We start from the raw sequence: 20,493 nt of genomic DNA on the forward strand, positions 1-20,493 counted from the left end.
TCAAATAGAAAAGGCCCTAGATCAGTGGAAGAAAGTTGAAGAGAAGAGTTCAAGGATTCATATGTAGATGGAGGTGGTTTGTGATATGAGTTTTAAAAGATGGCTAGATTTTAGACTAGAATATACATATTTGAATTCAAGCATCACCATTGCAGACTTTGGCTACCATTTTGAAAATGAGTTATAGTTACCAAGTCAGAGTACTACTTTAGTGCTCAGTATTTAATTAAAACCTTTAATGCATAGCCTGAATGAGGTTCTTTAAGGATTTCTGAGTTTAATTGAATTTATTTACACATGTATCTGTAATTTGTCTTTTTCACTATCCAAGAAGTCCTATCTATAGTCTGGAACTGAAGCAGTGAAGACAATAGATGGATTCAATCTGTTGTTTGAAACAGTTTTCCCAAAGGCACATATCTTAGCTGAGTAGATGAATTGATTTTTTTTTAAACTTCATGTTAGGATCAATGAAACTAAGGTACACTGTTGAAAAACTAAAAATGGAGCCTACCACAAGACTTGGAGTACTTCAAAGGAACCAGGTGTTAAACAAGTTTTGTCTGAATTTAGCTTCTCAATTTAATATTAAAATATGATTTTTTTTAAGTAACAACTTGCAGTGTAACTCAGAAGGCTGGAGAGGGTCAGTGAAAACAGGCCAGGAGGGTTATAATATTCATCAAAAATGAAAACATTGGGCAGAAATACTTTCTTTTTTTTTGGCATCTGAAACAAACATGATCAAATAAAAAATGTTTTGTTTCCAGCACTACTTTTATGATGAGAAGAGAACCATAATGATGTCTGAGAAAGAAACCAAATATTTATTGAGTCCTTGCTGTGAACTGGTCACTGCGGGGTTTTTTCTTTTTCTTTTTTACCAATGGGAAATCTGAGAATTTGGAAAGTAACATGCTCACAGTTAATATAGTCAATGAAGTGCCCAGATATGACTGCTTCTATAATATACTCTCATTTAATTATACCATGCTGCCTCCCAATGGGGTAGCATTTCTTGCTCCCCTAAAACTTGAACTTCATTATACTTGGAAAATGAATTTTTACATCAGGAAAAAGGAAATCAACTCATAAACTGTTACCCAGTTGTTAGGAAAAGTCATAATTATAAGAAATTTAGGTTATCATTGAGGCAGCTAGAATAAAAAACCTTTAGTTTTGAAGTAGCTATAAAGACTGGGTCTTTTGCTTCTTAGAATAGTAGAGGTGAAAAACAGGAAGCTGGATGGGCCTTTAGATCCTAATCCAACCTCATCATTTTTCATGTGGGAAGAAACTGAGGCTAGAAGAAAATCAGTAACTTGCCTTTAGACGTAAGGATGAGCTGGCTGAGACCCTCTCTTATCACTGCCTTACTTAAGTCCTCCAGTACTGCTTCAGAGACCCTATGGAAAAAGTCTGAATTCCTTAGTCTGACACATTTCATCATCTGATCCTTGCTTATCTTTTTGGCTTCAGCTTCTTGTGTCTCCAGTTCTACTCTGTCCTCGGATGTACTCTTTAAAGCTTTTATACTAATCACCTCTTCCTCACCCTTATTTTCCACACATAAGGCTCTTACACAATCAGCGTCCCACTTAAAGTGGCTTAAAATGCCACTGTTTTCTCCAAAAAGTCTTTCCTGGCCCCTCAAAGCTGGCTTAGGTACCCCTCTTTTCAAGTTTACCACTGTATGTCCTTACATGGGGCTAATCCCATTTATTATTATTACAATAGTGAATAACTTTTGCAAATGGTCAAAGTGAGGGATAGTGTGGGAATAGCAGCACCATGTGATAAATGGATACAAGAGAACGTTTTTTATTTTTGGGGTTATTTTTTGTTTTTGTTTTTGTTTTGTTTGTCTTTTTAGGGCCACACCCATGGCATATGGAGGTTCCTGGTCAAGGGGTCCAATCGGAGCTGCAGCTGCTGGCCTACGCCACAGCCACAGCAATGCCTGATCCTTAACCCACTGAGCAAGGACAGGAATCGAACCCATGTCCTCATGGATGCTAGTCGGTTCACTAACTACTGAGACATGATGGGAACTCCCCACAAGAGACTTGATATATGCAGCTTAACTAATTTTGGCCTCAGAATTTCCATTTGTAATGTGAGAAGAAAGAATGTATACATGTATGTGTGACTGGGTCACCTTGCTGTACAGAAGAAAATTGACAGAACACTGTAAACCAGCAATAATGGGAAAAATAAAAATCATTATAAAATGAAAAAAAAGAAAAGATTATGGCGGCAAATTGATTGGAAGGGGTGGGAATAAGACACAAAGTTATCTTTGTGTAGCACTTTACATAAAATTCAGAAAATATCTGTTGTTGGAAAAGATGGAGACATGGAGAAGTGCTAAAGTATTGGTGATCCCAAATCAAGATCCAGCTCAATGGCCATCTCTGTGATGGAGTCTTTCCAGAGCTAACCTTTGCCCCTCCCCTACAAGGGGCTGAAAGTACATCCTCATCCAACCTGCCTGGTCTGTTTTTGCATTTGTATATTTTTAATGCTCTTACCCCCTCTTTGCTTATACTACACTGTAGGTATAATGAGTATACATCTGTATTTTAATTATTTTTAATGCTTCCAGACCCCTTAGCATAGTGTCTGATTCAGAGTAATTACATAGTAAGTAAATGTTGAATGTTGAATGAATCATTGAATTAGATGAGCATGTCTCAATCTTGATTCCCTTTCAAATCACCTACAGAGCATTTAGGAAATATTAATTCCAAAGTCTCAGAAATTCTCATTCTAGGAGTTCCCATTGTGGCTCAGGAGGTTAAGAACCCAACTAGGATCCATGAGGTTGCAGGTTAGATTCCTGGCCTCGCTCAGTAGATTAAGGATCTGGTGTTGGTGCAGGCTGTGGTGTAGGTCACAGATATGACTGGGATCTTGCATTGCTGTGGCTGTGATGTAGGCTGGCAGCTATAGCTCTGATTTGACTTCTAGCCTGGGAACTTCCATATACCACAGTGTGGCCCTAAAAAAGAAAAAAAAAAATTCTGACTTTATTGATCTGGAGTGGAACAGGCATTTTTTTTTTCAGTTTATGTGTTTGTTTTTTGTTGTTGTTATTTAAGCTCTTCAGAGTTGAGAACTCTGATTCTTTGTTTAAACAGTGATTCTCAAAGTATGAATTCCTGGACCTAGCAGCACCAGCATCTCCCAGAAAAATGTAAATTCTTGGACCCCACACCAGAACTAGTGAGTGAAAACCTCTGACGGAAGTCCTCAGCAATCTGTGTTTCCCAGCCCTCCAGAGATTGTGATGCATGCTAGAGTTTGAGAACTACTGATTTAAGATGAAAATAAATGTTTTCCTATAAATAAAATATCAACTATGAGAAACAAAATACATTGTATAGTCAGCCCAAAAGCTTGTGCCAACCTAAAGCACCACTCTAAATAAATGAGGATAGCTTATAAGCACAAGGGAATTGTACTTGTGGAAATAAGCATCATAGCATTTTATAACTTTTTCATATTTATTTTTTGTATGAAATGCTCTCCACTGAAGGGCCTAATTTTTATAATAATCTTTAAAAAATAGTCTATATCAGGCAGGAAAAGCATATGGAAAATCTGGCATTGGGTAAAGCAAGTCAAGGATACCTTTCCATAGTTTCTTCGAGAAAAGTTTGTCTCCTTGTTTTTCTTCCTTTCTTTTCCTTTTTTTTTTTTTTTTTTTTCCGACAGTAGCATTTTCTCTTTCTATTGTGCTGTTAGACTGTGTGCCTGCCACTTGATAGTTCTGTCTGTTCCTATGGAAACTAAGTTAGTGGATGGAGCCAAGGCTTGGAGGAGGCATTGAGGAAAAATATTAGAAGAGTTCAACCACAGAACAACTAAAGATGTTGCCTTTCCTTCAGTCAAATCCTCTTTGAGAGCCAAAATCTGTTTCAAGCCAGAGAGATGTTCTTGGCTGATGTATTGTCTAGCTGCTCTGCCAGATGGATGAACATCTTAAACTTGGAAAACAACAAATAGAGCTCCCATTCTGCCTTTGAAGTGCCATTCTTAGCTTTTGCTTAGAGAATTGTCAAATACCTTTTCTGAAAAAAGTTTTCAAAGCTTTGCTTAAGATGGCAGGTTAGTAATGTGGTTACCATCATAGTTGTTGAGTAATTAGAAATTTTAGCTGTAAAACCATATTAAGGCTTGACAATCAGAAATTTAAGGAAAGAAGGAGAATGTCTGTGACTGGGAAGAGCAATGCATATTTGATTTCATTTCTATAGCTCAGTAAATTCATGCCATTCAAAAATTTGGTTTTTATAACTATTTCCTATAAAAATTCACATTAAATAAAAAACCAAGAAATCAGGGTACAATGACACAACTAAATCAAATGAGACAAGAAAATGTTCCAAGTGCACAAGAATAATGAAGAAAGGCCCATCTTTTTTCCAATCCGTTTATACTCTATATTTGGTATGGTAATGGTCTAGGTAAAAGTACAATACTACATTACATTGTACTTAGCTACATATATGGATATTTAAATTATGCTTAATATCATCTGGGATGCGTAGATTTATTTTTCCAATTTAATGTACTTTAATTTATGCCAGAAATTATGTCTTTGGAGAAAGCAGTTGAAACAGCTATTAATATAGATAATTCATATATAACCCTGTATCTTGAATCTAGCCATTTCCTCCAATCTTCAGATCCATATATATATTTTTCTCTTTTTTTGCTAGACATATCTATATAGCTTCCCCTCAGATGCTTCTAACTCCACATGTTTAAAAAAAAAAAAAACTCAAAATCTTCATCCCTAATCCTGTTTTTCTTTTTCTCTTTTTGGTTGTTGACACCACTCCATTTGTACCTGTTCAGGAGTCCTCTTACATATTTCATGGTCTGTTCTCTTATTTTCATTTCACTCCCAACATTTCTATTCTGGATTGCTGTGATAACCCCCTAACCAGTCTCACTATCAAAGATTTGTTTCTCTCAAATCAATACTTCATTCAGCCCCCAGAGTATTTTCTAAAAACACAAATCAACTCATGTCATTTCCTTCTTAAACTCTTCATTGGCTCGCCATTACCTATATGATAAATTTGAGACTCTTTATAATGCTGTATTAGACTCTCTTTTCTAGCTCCTACTCACCTCTCTAATCACATTTCACATCTTCTTATACTTTATTTCATATTACAATAATATAGAACTATTTTAAAGGTATGAGATTTTATTTTACCCTGTATTCAAGCTAAGAAGTTAGTCTGTTACTGCTTCATAAATGTTGACAATAGACACAAGCCTCCAGGGTCAGGGACAAAGGAGTTTATTGTACACAGCACAACAAAAAGCATCAGCACCTATATGTTTGCATTTGTTTCTCTTCCCCCTAAGAATCATGGGGGAGATGCAGAAGATCCAAACAGATGCAGTACACACAATAGAGTTCCATCACAGCACAGAGAACCATTGAACTTCAGGAATCTGCACTCACTTTTGTAGAAGCAAGCTCAGAGGAAGAGATGACCTCATCCCTTAGATTGATTGCAGCAGACACAACCAGGAGAAGTTGATTGGGCTCAGAGTGGTAAAATCTCTGCATTTTTTGTATGAGAATATACAGAGATGATTAGGGCTTATGGTAAATTGCTTCTCCCAACAACCCATCACTTAGCCCTACATGTTCTTGATATGAGCAGGCCATTCCATCAGCTACTCCAGTCATCTGACCAGCAGAGCCTGGGAGCAAATCTGTTTAATATGTCTGATACAATGTTTAAGTAACAGAAATCCAAGCTGGAGGATGAGAGCAGCCTGCAGTGTTGGCTTCACCTCTGTTCCTCAGTGTCCTAGATTAAGTAAACTGTGAATAAGTACCATGGGAGACAGTAGATCTTACTTGGTGCCACCAGGATATACTCTAAGGCCATTCTGTTATTTATTACGACACATGCAAGGGGGTTTGACAGACCTACTGATCTTTGGTGTTGTTGCCAATAATTACAGGAGGCACTGTATGGGCTGAAAGAGCAACCCCTGTGCCCAATGGAGGAATATTTCATGGCCCTCTTTCCCCCACATACAAACATATAACGAGAAGAGACACAAGTCACTTCAGTTCAGGATTTGTTGTTAAACCTGAATCACCATTACATTGATTTGGCTAAGCTACATGGGAAGTATCACCAAATAGTTACAGCTTTGATTATCATACATGGCATAACCCAAAGCTTCTCACTTATCAGGAGAAGCGTGTCAATTTGTAGCCATCAGGTTAAAATAAGACTGTACCAGTCTATGTGTTTCTTTGTGTCCATAATCAGGAGCTGCCATTTATGGCTTCGAGCAGAAGAGTTCAGGTCCTTCCATGTCCCTATCACTTTTCTGTTTCATAGCACATGGTGGTGATGACAAGCACAAAAGTAGATCTGTTGCTAGCCTCAGCTGCTATTTGATTCAGGCAGTGACACAGTATCTTTGTTTTTCTAGGATATAGTATTGGATCAAGAAGGCAAAGAGTGCATCAGTTGTCCTCTCCCTCCTTGTTGCTCCCAAGGTGTTCCTTTCCCAGGTGCTGAAGTTCTTGCATTCCCTCCTTGGCCATAAAATCAGTGTTTTCCATCCTGGTAGTGAGAACTGTTCACCTTCTCTCCAACCATCCCCTACTTGCACTCATACCTTTCATCTAGAAGGGTGGGTACATATAGGACAGATTTACAGAGACTCATAATGTCCCCCACCTTGGTTCATGTGGGCATTATAGGAGGATTTCATGAGCGGTGTGCTCAACCAAGTGGTCATTATAGATGTTTGTGATCTAGGACCATGTCAATTGACAAATTCAGGTGGCTGAACCAGAATTAAGTTTGAATCTCTAAGCTCTCTTTTTGTTGGGCTTCCACCCAGAGGGTGGATTACTCTTAGGGGAAAGAAGGAAGCATCACAGCCAAGGATGCACAGGTTAGAACCCCAGATTTTCAAAAAAGTTGTTTTGAAAATCCCTACTCTTCTTTCCTGATTATTTCCCTAGAGGCCGCCAAGAGGTGATGAACTCTTTCTGAGGGTGGCCCAGCTACCAAACTATCTCTCTTAGGAGTGTGGACCAGGAGGAGGTATTCGAGATAGAGTCAGGAATCTTTTTGAGTTTATTTTCAAGGAGGCCATGCTTGTTCTTGATAATTTCAGATTTTTGAGGAGAGTCAGAGGCATAGAATGTCTATCAGACACCTTAATTATTGGCCCATCTGGGGATGGTCTTTGTGACAAAAAAAAACATCATAATCAGAAGGTATGGAAACCCTAAAGCATGAAACACTTTAGTTTCAAGGGCCTCAGTGCTGTGCTGGTGTAGGCTAATCGGACTGCAACAGCAGCACTGTAGCATGAAAAGTATTTGCAATAGTTAGGCATGAGGTCGCACCGAGGTTAAAAGTCCCGGCCAAGAATGGGCAGGGGTAATGCCCTGTTAATGTGGCCTCCTTCATAACAAGTCAAACAGGCCACCTTAGAAGGACAAGCAAGCCTGGTATGCAATGGTAGCTTCTACATCAAACACATACCTTTTATTTTGGGCCAACCTATGATGATGGATTCATTGTCATGTTTAGTGCAGTGGTGGATCCAAGGGGCAAGTGGCCAGTGATCTGGGCAGTGCAGGCGTGTTCAGCAGCCTGATTCCGGTTGGTCTCATAAAAGAATAGGCCTTTACAGTGGACTTCTCCGTGACTGACCCAGAATTTTCAGTTGGCAGCCACAATTTGTTTCCATAGTTTGTAGCCCCCAAGAGGAGTGTCTATCATCTGTGTCTTCCAAGTGGCACATCAGAGGACTAGAGCATTGGCAACATTCCATGAGTAAAAAAAACCATGTCCTGTCCTTAGGAGTATTGTCTAAGGTAAGGATGATGGCTTTCATTTTAGCCCACTGGGCTGACCTGCCCTTACCACAGTCAGTCTTCAGAGTTGTCATTGAGGTTGGACTGCCTCTCAGTTGTGGTTGGACTCCTCCCAGTGGATGCCATCAGGTTTAAACTTAGCCAAATCATCAGCAAACCAGGCCAAGGCATTCCATCGAGGGCATCATTAAACCAACAGCTTTGCTTCAGACAGTGGCCACCTTTACACCTAGTGCTTTGTCTTCATTGCCAGCAAAGCAGGCTATAGCAGGGATCATTTATATTGTGAAGTTGGTCCTGTGTTATTAGGCAAGGCTTTGCATTCACTTTCCCTTTTGAGTAGTTGCTCACTCATGTCTCAACCAAAAAACCTCTAATTGCTTTCAGTCCACCCAAAGTTCTATATCAAAGCAAAGTCCTCATTCCTTTTCACCATTTATTTCCACTTTATAGTTTCCCTGGCCCAGCAGCCTCAACCATGTTGCCTTTCAGCTTACTGCCCCATTAACATGCTATCATCCCTTCCAAGGGCCATGCTGTCATGCTTGCCCAGAGGAAGGTGAGGAAAGACCAAGACACCACTTGGGTAGCTGGTTTTAATCCTACTCCTCATCATAGGGAGTCCTTAACAGATAGGAGAGTGGGGTCCTTACTGCCCCCACCTTGCCTACCACTTGGGTGTGATCACAAGGATCTTCTCATCCCTGAACCTGATGTGCAGGACCCTTACTCTTCAAGAAAACTATGCCTCTGTCAATATCCCCTCCTTATTTCCTACTCTGTCAGGTCTTGGATTTGATTTACCCTACTTTTTCTTTGTATGTGCCAACTTTTACAAGACAATAAATTGGCTGTGGGTACTGACAAAAGACATAAGGCCACCATCAGAAACAAAAAAGTTTTATTACTGATGGCATAGCAGAGAGCACGAGTGCTTGTATTTTCGAATCAGTCCCCTTTATCCCCAAGAACCAGGAGGCAATGCAGAGGATCCAGATGAACACAGAGCACGCAGTGGGTTTACATGGCATCTGAGGAATGCTGCATTTGGGGAATCTCCAGGCTTTAGTAAAGGGTAAGCAAGACTACTCTTTGTCTGAAGTCCTGGAGGATATCAATATCCCTCAAGATTGCTCGCTGCAAACCCATCTCCGAGAAATGTCCCAGGTAAAGAGGAGCCAAGGCTTTGCATTCTTGGCATATACAGTAAGAATATGCAGGGACACTCAGAGCCCATGGCAAATTGCCTCTGCCAGCACTACTGTGGAGATCCTAGGAGTCATTTGTGTCTGCAACCATTACAGAAAATCTTGATATAATGAGATTATTGATATTTGTGACCTATATCCCTCAAGTGATTCTTTTAAAAAATATAGTAAATGCCTTGAGAGTTTATAAATATATAATTGTATAGATATCATTAGAATTAATAATAACAAATCATGTTCCTATTATTTCTACTTCAGTTTTAAATAATGTTTCTTTGAGTATGCAATATAATTAGGATTTAGAATGAAATATGGCAGAATACCTATCTTACACTTATTTGTGCTATTACATACAGCATTATAATATTTCCAAGACAGAATTATACACAGCCAATACATGAACAAAAAACGTAGTGAACATTTGGTGGACAGTTGTTTTCTCCCCAACTACCATGAGAGTAAATGTAAGTGCTGAGGACATGGAGAGAACAAGAATGCAGAGATTCGTCAGGACACATGTAGGTCCCAAAATATTGGTTTTGTGAAGCTGTCTGGTCTCTTCATTGTCCCAGTGGGGAAAAGGGCTGCTACAGGCAGTATTAACCAGGTCTTGGGCACTGGAGTCAGTTAAAAGGGATTGTTTCAACTGAAGAGGAGGCAAATAGCAAGGGTTTCTAGGAGCCAGATGTGGAAAATATGGTAGCCATTTGGGGAAGAAATGTGGAGGAAGAGATCTAGAATGTTTTGAAGATCAGCTACCAATTGTCTAGAAATTAGTTAATGATTAAGGCACTTAACAGACAGCAGTCTTATAGAATAAGATTTCAGATATACTCCCTTTTTTTCCTAATAAGTAAGATATACTTAGTTAATGATTAAGGCACTTAACAGACAGCAGTCTTATAGAATAAGATTTCAGATATACTCCCTTTTTTTCCTAATAAGTAAGTGAAAAGTGGTTCTGTTCACACTAAAGCCAGGAAAATACTTGAAATTGAGGAATATTCTTTGCCTTAATATGAGGCTATAGCTTTAGAGGAAGCTGTTTTAGAGAAGTGGCAGGAGTAGGACAATGATCAAGCCTCAGTACCAGGAAGGTACCCCCTAGCTCTGTGCCAGTAACTGTGACACCCCTAATATCACTAGACACGGGGCTGAAAAAGATCATTATAAGAACCAATTCCTATAATGGACCAGGAGCTAGGTGTTAGCAGCTATAAGGGGGAACAAAGAGGGGAAAATAAGAAAAAGAAAAACACAATAAACAAGAAATAACTGCAATCTTCTCTTTAAAATGAGCTAGCAAACAAAATACATGAAGAAATCTAGTGCTAAGATGACTAACAGTATCATCATTCAGATCATGAATTCATTCCTAGCTGAAGAGCATAAACAAAGCAAAAAGAAAAGCCACACAAAAAAGTGACATTATTTGCAAAATAAGCCAAGAATTAATATCCAGAATATGTAAATAACTCATACAGCTCAGTAAGAAAAAAGACAAATAGCTCACTGGGGAAATGGGTAAACAACCCAAAAAGGCTTTACACAAAAGAAGAAACAAATAGCCAACAGAGACATTCTACCTCAAGAAGGGAGATGAAAATTAAATCCGTGGTTAAACATAATTATATACCCATTATATTGGCAAAAATTAGCAAGTCTGACAAAACCAAGTGTGAAGAGGATGTGGGGAAACAAGTCTCAGACATGATTGGTGGGACTGTGAATTGCAGTGGCTACTTGCGAGAACAATCTTAGCCCAGCAATTTCAGAAATTCTGGCACATTTTCCAGATGTGTAGGAGAAAATTCCTTACAATGTTGCTTGTAATAGTGAAAAATGAGAAACATGCAAATATCCCCTTAGGGAATAATAAATATATTATTTTCATATGACAGAATGCTTTTTCCAATGAAAATTTATGAACCAAAGCAACTTTGATGTCTCTAAAAAATATTGCTTTGGGAGTTCTTACCATGGCTCAGCGGAAACAAATCTGACTATTATCTATGAGGATGCAGGTTTGATTCCTGGCTTCACTCAGTGGGTTAAGGATCTGGCGTTGCCATGGGCTGTGGTGTAGGTTGCAGATGCAGCTCAGATCCCGCATTGCTGTGGGTGTGGCGTAGGCTGGTGGCTACAGCTCCAATTCAACCCTTAGACTTGGCGCCTCCATGTGGTGCAGGTGCATCCCTAAAAAGACAAAAAATAAAATAAATAAATAATATTGCTTTAAGTAAAAGGTAGCAAGTGATTCATGTAGGGCTACTTATGTAAAGATTGAAAAAGTAAAATAATACTCTATAGTTTATGAATACATGTATTTATAAGAAATAAAGTGTATCAAAACATTCATTGGGGAGTTCCCGTCGTGGCGCAGTGGTTAACGAATCCGACGAGGAACCATGAGGTTGCGGGTTCGGTCCCTGCCCTTGCTCAGTGGGTTAACGATCCGGCGTTGCCGTGAGCTGTGGTGTAGGTTGCAGACGCGGCTCGGATCCTGCGTTGCTGTGGCTCTGGTGTAGGCCGGTGGCTACAGCTCCGATTGGACCCCTAGCCTGGGAACCTCCATATGCCGCGGGAGCGGCCCAAGAAATAGCAACAACAACAACAAAAAAGACAACAGACAAAAAAAAAAAAAAAAAAAAAAACATTCATTGGAATGATAACCACCAATTTCAGAATAGTAGTCTCCATAGAGGGAGAAAAGGTAATAAAACTGAGGACAGGCAGAAAGGGAGTATTAACCGTATATGTAATGTTTTCTTTCTTTTTTTTTTTTTGGCCACACCCACAGCATGTAGAAGCTCATGGGCCAGGAATCAAACCCGAGCCAGAGCAGAGATGCCAAATCCTTAACTGCTAGGCCACCAGGGAATTCCTGTTTTATTTATTAAAAATGAAAACCTTAAAGCAAAGTATCAAAGTATTTCACTCAAAACTTCTATATTATTGTTATCAAGATTAAATGACTTTTGAAGTTCTCTGAAGGCCTAGCAAGTTAAGGATCCAGTGTTGTCACTACTATGGCTCTGGTCACTGCTATGATGCAAGTTCGATCCCCAGCCCAGGAGCTTCTGCATGCCATGGCCATGACCTAGAGGAAAAAAAAAAAAAAAAAGATTTAATGGCTTTTCCTTAAAAAACAAGTTCATCATAGAGAATTGGAAAGACAAAACATGAGCTTGAAAGTGGCATTTTGTTGATTTGTTTCCCAGATTAATTCTGAGTGCTATTCTCCAGGTCAGAGAGCTTTTTCATTCTCTTCTGCTCTTTCAGATATTATACTTCTTATCATGTATTTGGGGGAAATCCAAATGTCATAGTCATTTACATTACAGGCAGAAGAAGCTCTTGGTGTTATTGATTACAGAGAGGATGAAGATGAGGGTTGTTAGTATGTAAGAACAACAGAAACAAGAACAAAAATGGAAAAATATCTTCTTCAATGTTTCAGAAACCCAAGGAAATATTTTCACATTTCAGTGGCATAGTAGACCTCGTCGTATCAGAGTTTATGTCCTTTTAGTGATGAAATCAGGACTTTTTTGTAGCTTTAGCTCTCACTTCTGTTCACATACCACCAGAATTTTCTTAAGAATATATACTCTTTTAGTCTGTCAGCTCTTTAATTCTTATACTATTTCCTACTCAGTCAGAAATTATAAAATCAGATCCCAAAACAGTCTTTACCTCAGGATCAGGTTCTGTGCAAGAGAGGATACTAAATTGTTAACTTCCAAAGCCTCCCAAAACTATTTGTGTTATAAGAGTAAACCTGAAAACTTAAGAAGTCATAATTTCAAGCCATAGTGAGAAAATATTAAGACATTTTGTTTGCTTGCTTTTTTGTACAGAGGGTCCTTTATGGGAAGCAAAGTAGCCTGGGTTCCCAGGGTCTTCTAGTCTTTGGAGAGTTATCAAAATAACTTGCTGCCTCAAACTAATAATACTCTGAATACTAGAAATACTCACCTGATTTTTAACTCTAAGAGTTGTCTGCCCCCTCTGTTCATTCTCAGAACTGAGTTTGCATACACTGGGCATTTAGTAATGCTTGTTCAAGAGACCAAGGAGGTTGACATTGATCCAAATGGATTACATTGTTTCTAGTCCCAGCATTCGTAGCTATTATCTCATGTGTCTTTGGAATAGAAGCTGGCCTGATCATATATAGCTGGCCTTTATGCAGGGTACCAGCTAAATTCCTACTGTGTATATTCTTGTTGGTACTGTATCACCATTATCTGTAAGTAGAATATAGACATCATTCTCAGTGTAAAAAAAAAAAAATCAGAAAAACCATTACTTATACACAATTCCAGCTATTTTTACTTTTACCTATTCCTAACCTTAGCTCTCTCCTTAAGCACTAGCTGAATTGTGTATGCTATGTTCAGTCAAATCTTTCTGTACATGCCGTGAGTCATTCTTGGTTTCACTTGACCATCTATGTTCTGTTGCCTCCTCCACATTAGAAAATTGTTTAGAGTAAAATCAGCAAACATTTACTGAGTATTCGCTTTGTGTATTATTCTAAGTACTTTACAAATATTATCTTTATCATTTCATATGCATAAGAATCTCAGGCACTATTATTTGTATTTTAAAGATGAGGAAATAGAATCACGGAAGATACTTTATTTAATGTGTAAAAATTTTCCGTGATACTTCTCTAAGGAGCAAAGATGAAATCTATGTCAAAGAGCTTTGAAATAAGTAAAGTACAAACATTTTACTATTTACCTGCCTTGTAATAAGACTCAATGACGCTTGAATGAGTGAATAATTATTACTGAGATTTACCACGTTTTGTGTAGGTAGAATTGCCAGAATAATGCAAAGTATAAATATACTAAGCACTGTGTCTACAACTCAGTAGCCATCCCCTCATCATATTCTAGTTTTCTTCTTCTCCTATCTTTTTTCCTTTAAATTTCAAAATCACAATGATTGTCCGATTGAATATCTTTCAAAGGTCATGATGAATTATTCTGTAAAATTTGAAATGTTATACTCAGAAAGGTCAAACCTTATTTTTTGGTATGAAGTACCACATGGATTTATTTTTCCTGGGCATTTTTTCTTTTTTCAAAGGAAAGATGGCAAGAGATTTAGAGCAGAGTGCCCTCTTGAGGAAATTTTAGCACCTTCTAAAAAGCTGGCATAGCTGAAATGAGAAAATCCAGATAAATGATGTCCACACTGACTGAAGCTCAGACAAAGGAAACAATAAAAAGTAAGAGTAACCAAATACCAGATATTTGAGAATTAAGATTCTAATTTAGTAACCATAAATAAGAATTTTTAAATTAAAAAAAACTGTAAAAGTTATTTCATTTCCTCTTTTCACTCAGTCCTTCAAGTAGTATTTATTAAGCACCTATCATGTGCCAGGGACCTCCTCTAGCACAGCAGTCAATGAAACATAGTCTCTGCCTTCATGATGCTTACTGCCTGTGGGGGAGATCTCAGTGAAGGGAAATGAACAAATATATATGGAACTATAAACTAGGAAAAGTACTTTGAAGGAAATTAAAGGGTTCTACAGTAGAGAAGAATAAAGTAAGTTCTACTTAGGGTGGTCAAGGAAAGCCCTTCTGAAGGGAAATAATTGAGCCTCATCAGTTTGTTTTTCAGTCCATTCCAAGTTTACCCATCTAATAGAGACAGTCTTATGCACCCTTTTCCCAGCCTTGTTCTGCCTTATCTCTGCCCCAATCCTGGACTGAGTTGAATTCTGTCTCTACCTCTGTAGGCAAGCAGGCATTCATTCTTCATTTCACTAGCTAGTCCCCTTTGCCTTAGAGCCTCACTTTCACCGCAGTGGGGGACCTGCTCAATTAATAATTGTCTTCCTTATTAACACTGATAGCCTCTGATAGTAGAACATTAACATATTATTATACTTAAAGGCCACATTTCCAACATCATTAAGAAAGTAGAGGATCTCAGAAGATGAAAAAGGTAGATAACTCTTCCTGCCACTATGCTTTGAACACAGAGAGAAAAATAGACATGAAGTAGGCAGAAAACTTCAACATGCAATGCAGTTTGTTCATACTGACTTTGAAATATCGATGATAACGGGCAAATTGAAGGCTCCAACTGGAATTGGAAATATGGAACTACATCTTGGGAAAGAGCTCAGTAGAAATATTTTTCAAGGATTTAAAAGCTCATACAGACATGCTATATAATGGTGAACTTGAATCTCCACTAGTGTATTATTCTAACCCTTATAACTAAACTTTTTTCTCCAGATGGGTTGATTCTGCCAGAGTGGAGGATTTAACTGTTGTGGAAAGCATTGGTTGCAAGTGGGTGGCCTAAGTGTCTTCTGGGTTGGTATTTATGCAACCGTATGAGTCTAGGACCTGAACTTTGAGGAAGCTGTGCTTCTCCCTTAGTTGTACCTGTAAATAGCTCTTGTCAAGAAAACTAACCACCTTTTCCTTATTAACCAGATGATCGTGAACAAAATACTTAACCCCTTTGAATCTCACTTCCCTCACTTGTAAATTGGGATTTAAAATCTCTGCTTATTTTGGAGTTCCTGCTATTGTGCAGTGGGCTAAGAATCTGACTGCAGCAGCTCAGGTCACTGTGGAGGCATGGTTTCAATGCCATTGGGTGCCCTGAATTAAAGGATCTGGCATTGCCACAGCTGTGGTGTAGTTCTCAACTGCAGTTCGGGTTCAGTCCCTGGCCTGAGAACTTCCGTATGGCACAGGAGCAGCCATTTAAAAAAAAAAAAACCTCTGCTTATTTCACAAAGTTACTATATTTTGAATATGAATAATATGTGCTATGCAGGCTAGATTGTGCTGAAATTAATACATTCATACATTGTTGCTACTAGGTAGCAATTTGGAAAATTCACCAAAAACCATAAAATTCACAAACTCCTTTGTATCAGTATTTTGGTTCCTGATAATTTATTATATTTTTTAAAAACTATAAAGTTACATACATTGTAGCATTTTCTATAAAAGAAAATATTATAAATAATAATAAGATGTTTAAAGACAACATCTTCCTTAACATAATGAAATATTGATTAGCTCCTAAGTAAACTATATATGTATAGAAAGAGGGTGGGGAGTTCCCGTCGTGGCGCAGTGGTTAACGAATCCAACTAGGAACCATGAGGTTGCGGGTTCGATCCCTGCCCTTGCTCAGTGGGTTAACGATCTGGCGTTGCCTTGAGCTGTGGTGTAGGTTGCAGACACGGCTCGGATCCCACGTTGCTGTGGCTCTGGTGTAGGCTGGTGGCTACAGCTCCAATTAGACCCCTAGCCTGGGAATCTCCATATGCCGCCGGAGCGGCCCAAGAAATAGCAAAAAGACAAAAAAAAAAAAAAAAAACTAGAGGGTGGAAGGAAACATGAAAAAATAAAACAATTCATAAAATGGTAGAATAAGCATTTTTCATTTTGGTAATTTATCTGAATGTTATTTCTCTAGCAGAATAATTTAAATGCTTAAAACATTTTAAAATTGGGAGTTCCTGTCGTGGCTCAGTGGTTAACAAATCTGACTAGGAATCATGAGGTTGTGGGTTCAATCCCTGGCCTCGATCAGTGGGTTAATGATCTGGCGTTGCTGTGCCTGTGGTGTAGGCCGGTGGCTGCAGCTCAGATTCAACCCCTAGCCTGGAAACCTCCATACGCCAGGGGTGCAGCCCTAGAAAAGACAAAAAAAAAAAGAAAAGAAAAAAAGAAAATTTTTAAATGAAAAAGTGTTTTGGACACCAAACTGAATTACTTCTTATTGCCTTTTGTTTTTTATTTAGGGAAATTATCGTTTCATGAAACTTCTGCTTACACGTAGAGCAAACTGGATGCAGAAGGATTTAGAAGAAATGACTCCTTTACACTTGACTACCCGGCACAAGAGCCCTAAATGTTTGGCGCTTCTGCTGAAGTTTATGGCACCAGGAGAAGTGGATACACAGGATAAAAACAAGGTAACAGACTGTCAAAATCAAAAACAAATAGAGCCGATAATTTCTTTCTTTTTTCTTTTTCTTTTATTTTTTTTCTCAATGAATTTTATCTGCAAAATAAACCTTCTTCATGAAAAAATAAAAAAAGAGCAGAAAGCGAATGCTTTATTTTATGATGTAAAGCCTCAAGAAAGAAAACCTAAATTACCACTCCTGCATGGTAGAACAATTCCAAGTCTCCATACACTCCAGTAAAGTATTTCACTTAAATTCTGTCATTTTATCTCCCAACAACCATGTGTGGTGGGTAGTATCATCTTTTTACATATGAAGAAACTAAAGCTCAAAAATATTAAGATCCTGCCCAAGATCCAAGTGTCAGGACTGTAATTCAAAGCCAGTCCTATCTAACTCCAAAACTCAGTATCTGATTGCTAGTCATGATGGGGGCTGTAGGTGGTTAGATTTGTGGTGGACAGAGGCCCCGGGTCATGGACTAAGTGCACAGTGCTTTTATGACCTGGGCTTTGGCACCATTCTTCTTGGGTTTCAGTGTGGAAGCCACCACTTGTTCTGTGTCTTTGGACAAATTACTTAGCTGCCTCAATTTTATCATATGTGAAAAGGGAGATGATAAGTTTATTGAAGATAAAATGAGGTGATACCTAATGAAGTGGTTAGCACAATGCCTAGTGCATAGTATGCTTGCAATAAATGTTAACTGTAAAATTATCATTATTATGTTTCTTTTGATTCTAACATCTGCTCTGGCATTTTTACTAGGATTTATTATCTTCCCTGCTTCCTGAATTTTAACATATTGTACACATTGGTCACTGTTTTGATCAATGCTCTGATCATTCTTTACAGGAAAAAAAAATGTGGTCTTTAGTTAGACAAATGCAATCATCCTCTTCCTTTTCATCAGGCACTTAGAGTCTTACTAATGCTAGCATTCCTATGTAATTAAAACTCTTATGATTAATTCACTAGGTTTATGTTCAATAATTTTTGCGTTTTCATCATGTTCTTTATGTGAATTTTAGATTTTATTTAGTAGTGACTCATATAACCCAAAGTTCTGAAATCATCTTTAACTTTCTTTTACAACTCTTGTAAATTAATGTTATTCTTAACTCACAGCATTTATAGTGCTAATATTTCAGTGGAAAAGCACTGGGATCAATCTACAAAGACCCATTAATCACGTAAGAAGCTACTACTGTCTTTGGGCTTCATGTCTTCCCCGATATATTCTATGAACTTCCTGCTGTCTTCTAATTCCTGTATATTCTTCTGTTATTGAACAAGAATGGGAGGTAATTCAGTCAGATAGATGGAAAATGGATCTGGATAGTCCAGGCAGACACAGAGAAGAAAGAAGAGCAAAAGCCTAGAGCAGTGCATCTCAAACCAGCTGAGGTGAAGGATCTGTTTTTTTTTTTTTTAATTTCTAATCTGTCATGGACCAATACTTGTATAAAATACATTAAAAATGAACAACAAAAAGACAAACAACCCAATTTAAAAATAGGCAAAGAACTTGAATAGACCTTTTTCCAAAGAGGATATTCAAATAGCCAATAAGCACATGAAAAGATGCTCAATATTACTAATCATTAGAGAAACACAAATAAAAAACTACAATGAGATAGCACTTCACATCCTTTAGGATAGGTATAACAACAAAAAACAAAAATAGCAAGTGTTGGTGAGAACATGGAGAGATTTGAAGCCTTGTGCCCTGCTGGTAGGAGTGTAAAATGGTATGGCCCCTGTGGGAAACAATGCGTCAATTCCTCAAAAAAGTTAATATAGGACTACTATATGATCCAGTAAATCTACTTCTGGTTATATACCCAAAAGAATTGAAATCAGGAGCACGAACAGATCTTTGTATATCCATGTTTATAGCAGCACTATTCACAATAGCCAGAAAATGGAAACAACTCAGATGTCTATTGACAGCTGAATAAACAAAATGCAGTATATACATACCATGGAATATTATTTAGGCTTAAAAATGAATGGAATTCTGACACATGCTTCGTGCTACATGCTACAAGAATGAACTTTGAGGACACATGCAAAGTGAAATAAGTCATACGCAAAAGGACAAATATTGTATGATTCCACTTAGGAATCAGATTTGTAGAAAGTATACTGGTTGCCAGGGGATGGGAAGGAGGTGGGACTTGGAAGTTATTGTTAAACAGATAGGGAGTTTCAGTTTGGGAAGATGAAAAATTCTAGGAGTGAATGGTGCTAATGGTTGCACAACAATGTGAATATACTTAATGTTACTGAATTCTTCACTTAGAAATAGTTAAAACAGTAAATTTCATGTTATGTACATTTTACCATGGTCAAAAAAAAAAAAAGAAGAATTACTAGAAAAAGAAAAAATAAACATGTAAAAAAATTACAACCCCAAACTTTTTACTGTTAGATTCAGTAGGTTTCAGTAAATACATTCGGAACAAACATAACATAGGAAAAGAAAAGAATCACAGAAACTATACATGTTTAGTGAAAATGTAGTTATAGGCTCTTAATTGCAATGATATTTGTGACTTTTTTGTTCTACACTTATCACTAAACAAAAAGTAATGAGTTAGATAATAATTCTTCATATTAGATGCCAATAGGTACACTTTGAATAAATACCACATATGTCAACATTTAAAGTTTTTAGCATGACAAATGAGATTGGTTCCTGCTGTTAAATGAACTAATTCTAGAGTGACTTGACGACAGTGATACTTGTAAGGGATAACGTATATCTAAACAGGTTCTGTGTGTTTTCTTAATAATTCTCCTAATAGGGAAAACAGTAAGTTGATGAGAATGACAGAAGAGATTTTAAAGTAACATCAACAAATTCAGGATGTTCATTTTTAACTTTTATCTAAAATAAAGCAGTTGTTGCTATATTTTCTAAATGGGTCTTAATGTCAGTAAGTAGATCTAATAATTTATCCTGTAAAATTGTAGTTAAATTTATCCTTTGATATCATAAGTAGATTCCAGATCCATGATTTCCTATGCATGGATGTTTTTCTGGTAGATATTAAAATTTAAAATCTTCCATCAGATTCTTAAGGTGATTACTGCAGTATCAAGACCATTACTTAGGGAGTTCCCCTTGTGGTTCAGTGGTAACCATGAGCTGCAGTGTAGGTCCCAGATGCGGCTCAGATCTGGCGTTGCTGTGGTTGCGGTATAGGCCGGCAGCTGTAGCTCTATTTTGACCCCTAGTCTGAGAACTTTCACATGCTGAGGGTGCAGCACTAACAAGACAAAAAAAATTTTTTTTAATTAAAAATTAAGACTATCGCCTACTTTGTTGGTAATTATTCATAAAGTATTGGGCAGCTTTTCTCTTTCTCAGTATTACCATTTATTTGTACTTGATTACCTAAATCCCCGCCAGGATTAAGACATTAGAT

The 20,493-nt window shown here is 37.7% G+C and overlaps 1 protein-coding gene across 43 annotated transcripts in view; it reads left to right on the forward strand.

The window, feature by feature from the left end:
- INVS (inversin) overlaps nt 1-20,493 on the forward strand; it is a 160,290-nt gene that overhangs the window by 56,476 nt on the left and 83,321 nt on the right. For 30 of the 43 annotated variants that reach the window (XR_014824684.1, XR_014824677.1, XR_014824711.1 and 27 more), the window contains one exon: nt 16,892-17,065. Coding sequence is in view for 29 of the 43 variants with exons in the window: in XM_084990950.1 (XP_084847076.1) it covers nt 16,892-17,065 (174 nt within the window). In the remaining 14 variants the exon portion in view is untranslated. Of the gene's footprint in view, nt 1-14,193; nt 14,336-16,891; nt 17,066-20,493 lie in introns of all 43 variants that reach the window. The other 13 variants (XR_014824714.1, XR_014824693.1, XR_014824694.1 and 10 more) reach the window with 1 other exon arrangement.

The sequence above is a fragment of the Sus scrofa genome, chromosome 1, assembly GCF_054392235.1.
Source record: "Sus scrofa isolate SSC_HxYL_T2T_F1_AM1 chromosome 1, Sscrofa_HxYL_maternal_Yorkshire_Landrace_v2.0, whole genome shotgun sequence".
In the NCBI taxonomy this organism is placed as follows: Eukaryota; Metazoa; Chordata; class Mammalia; order Artiodactyla; family Suidae; genus Sus; species Sus scrofa.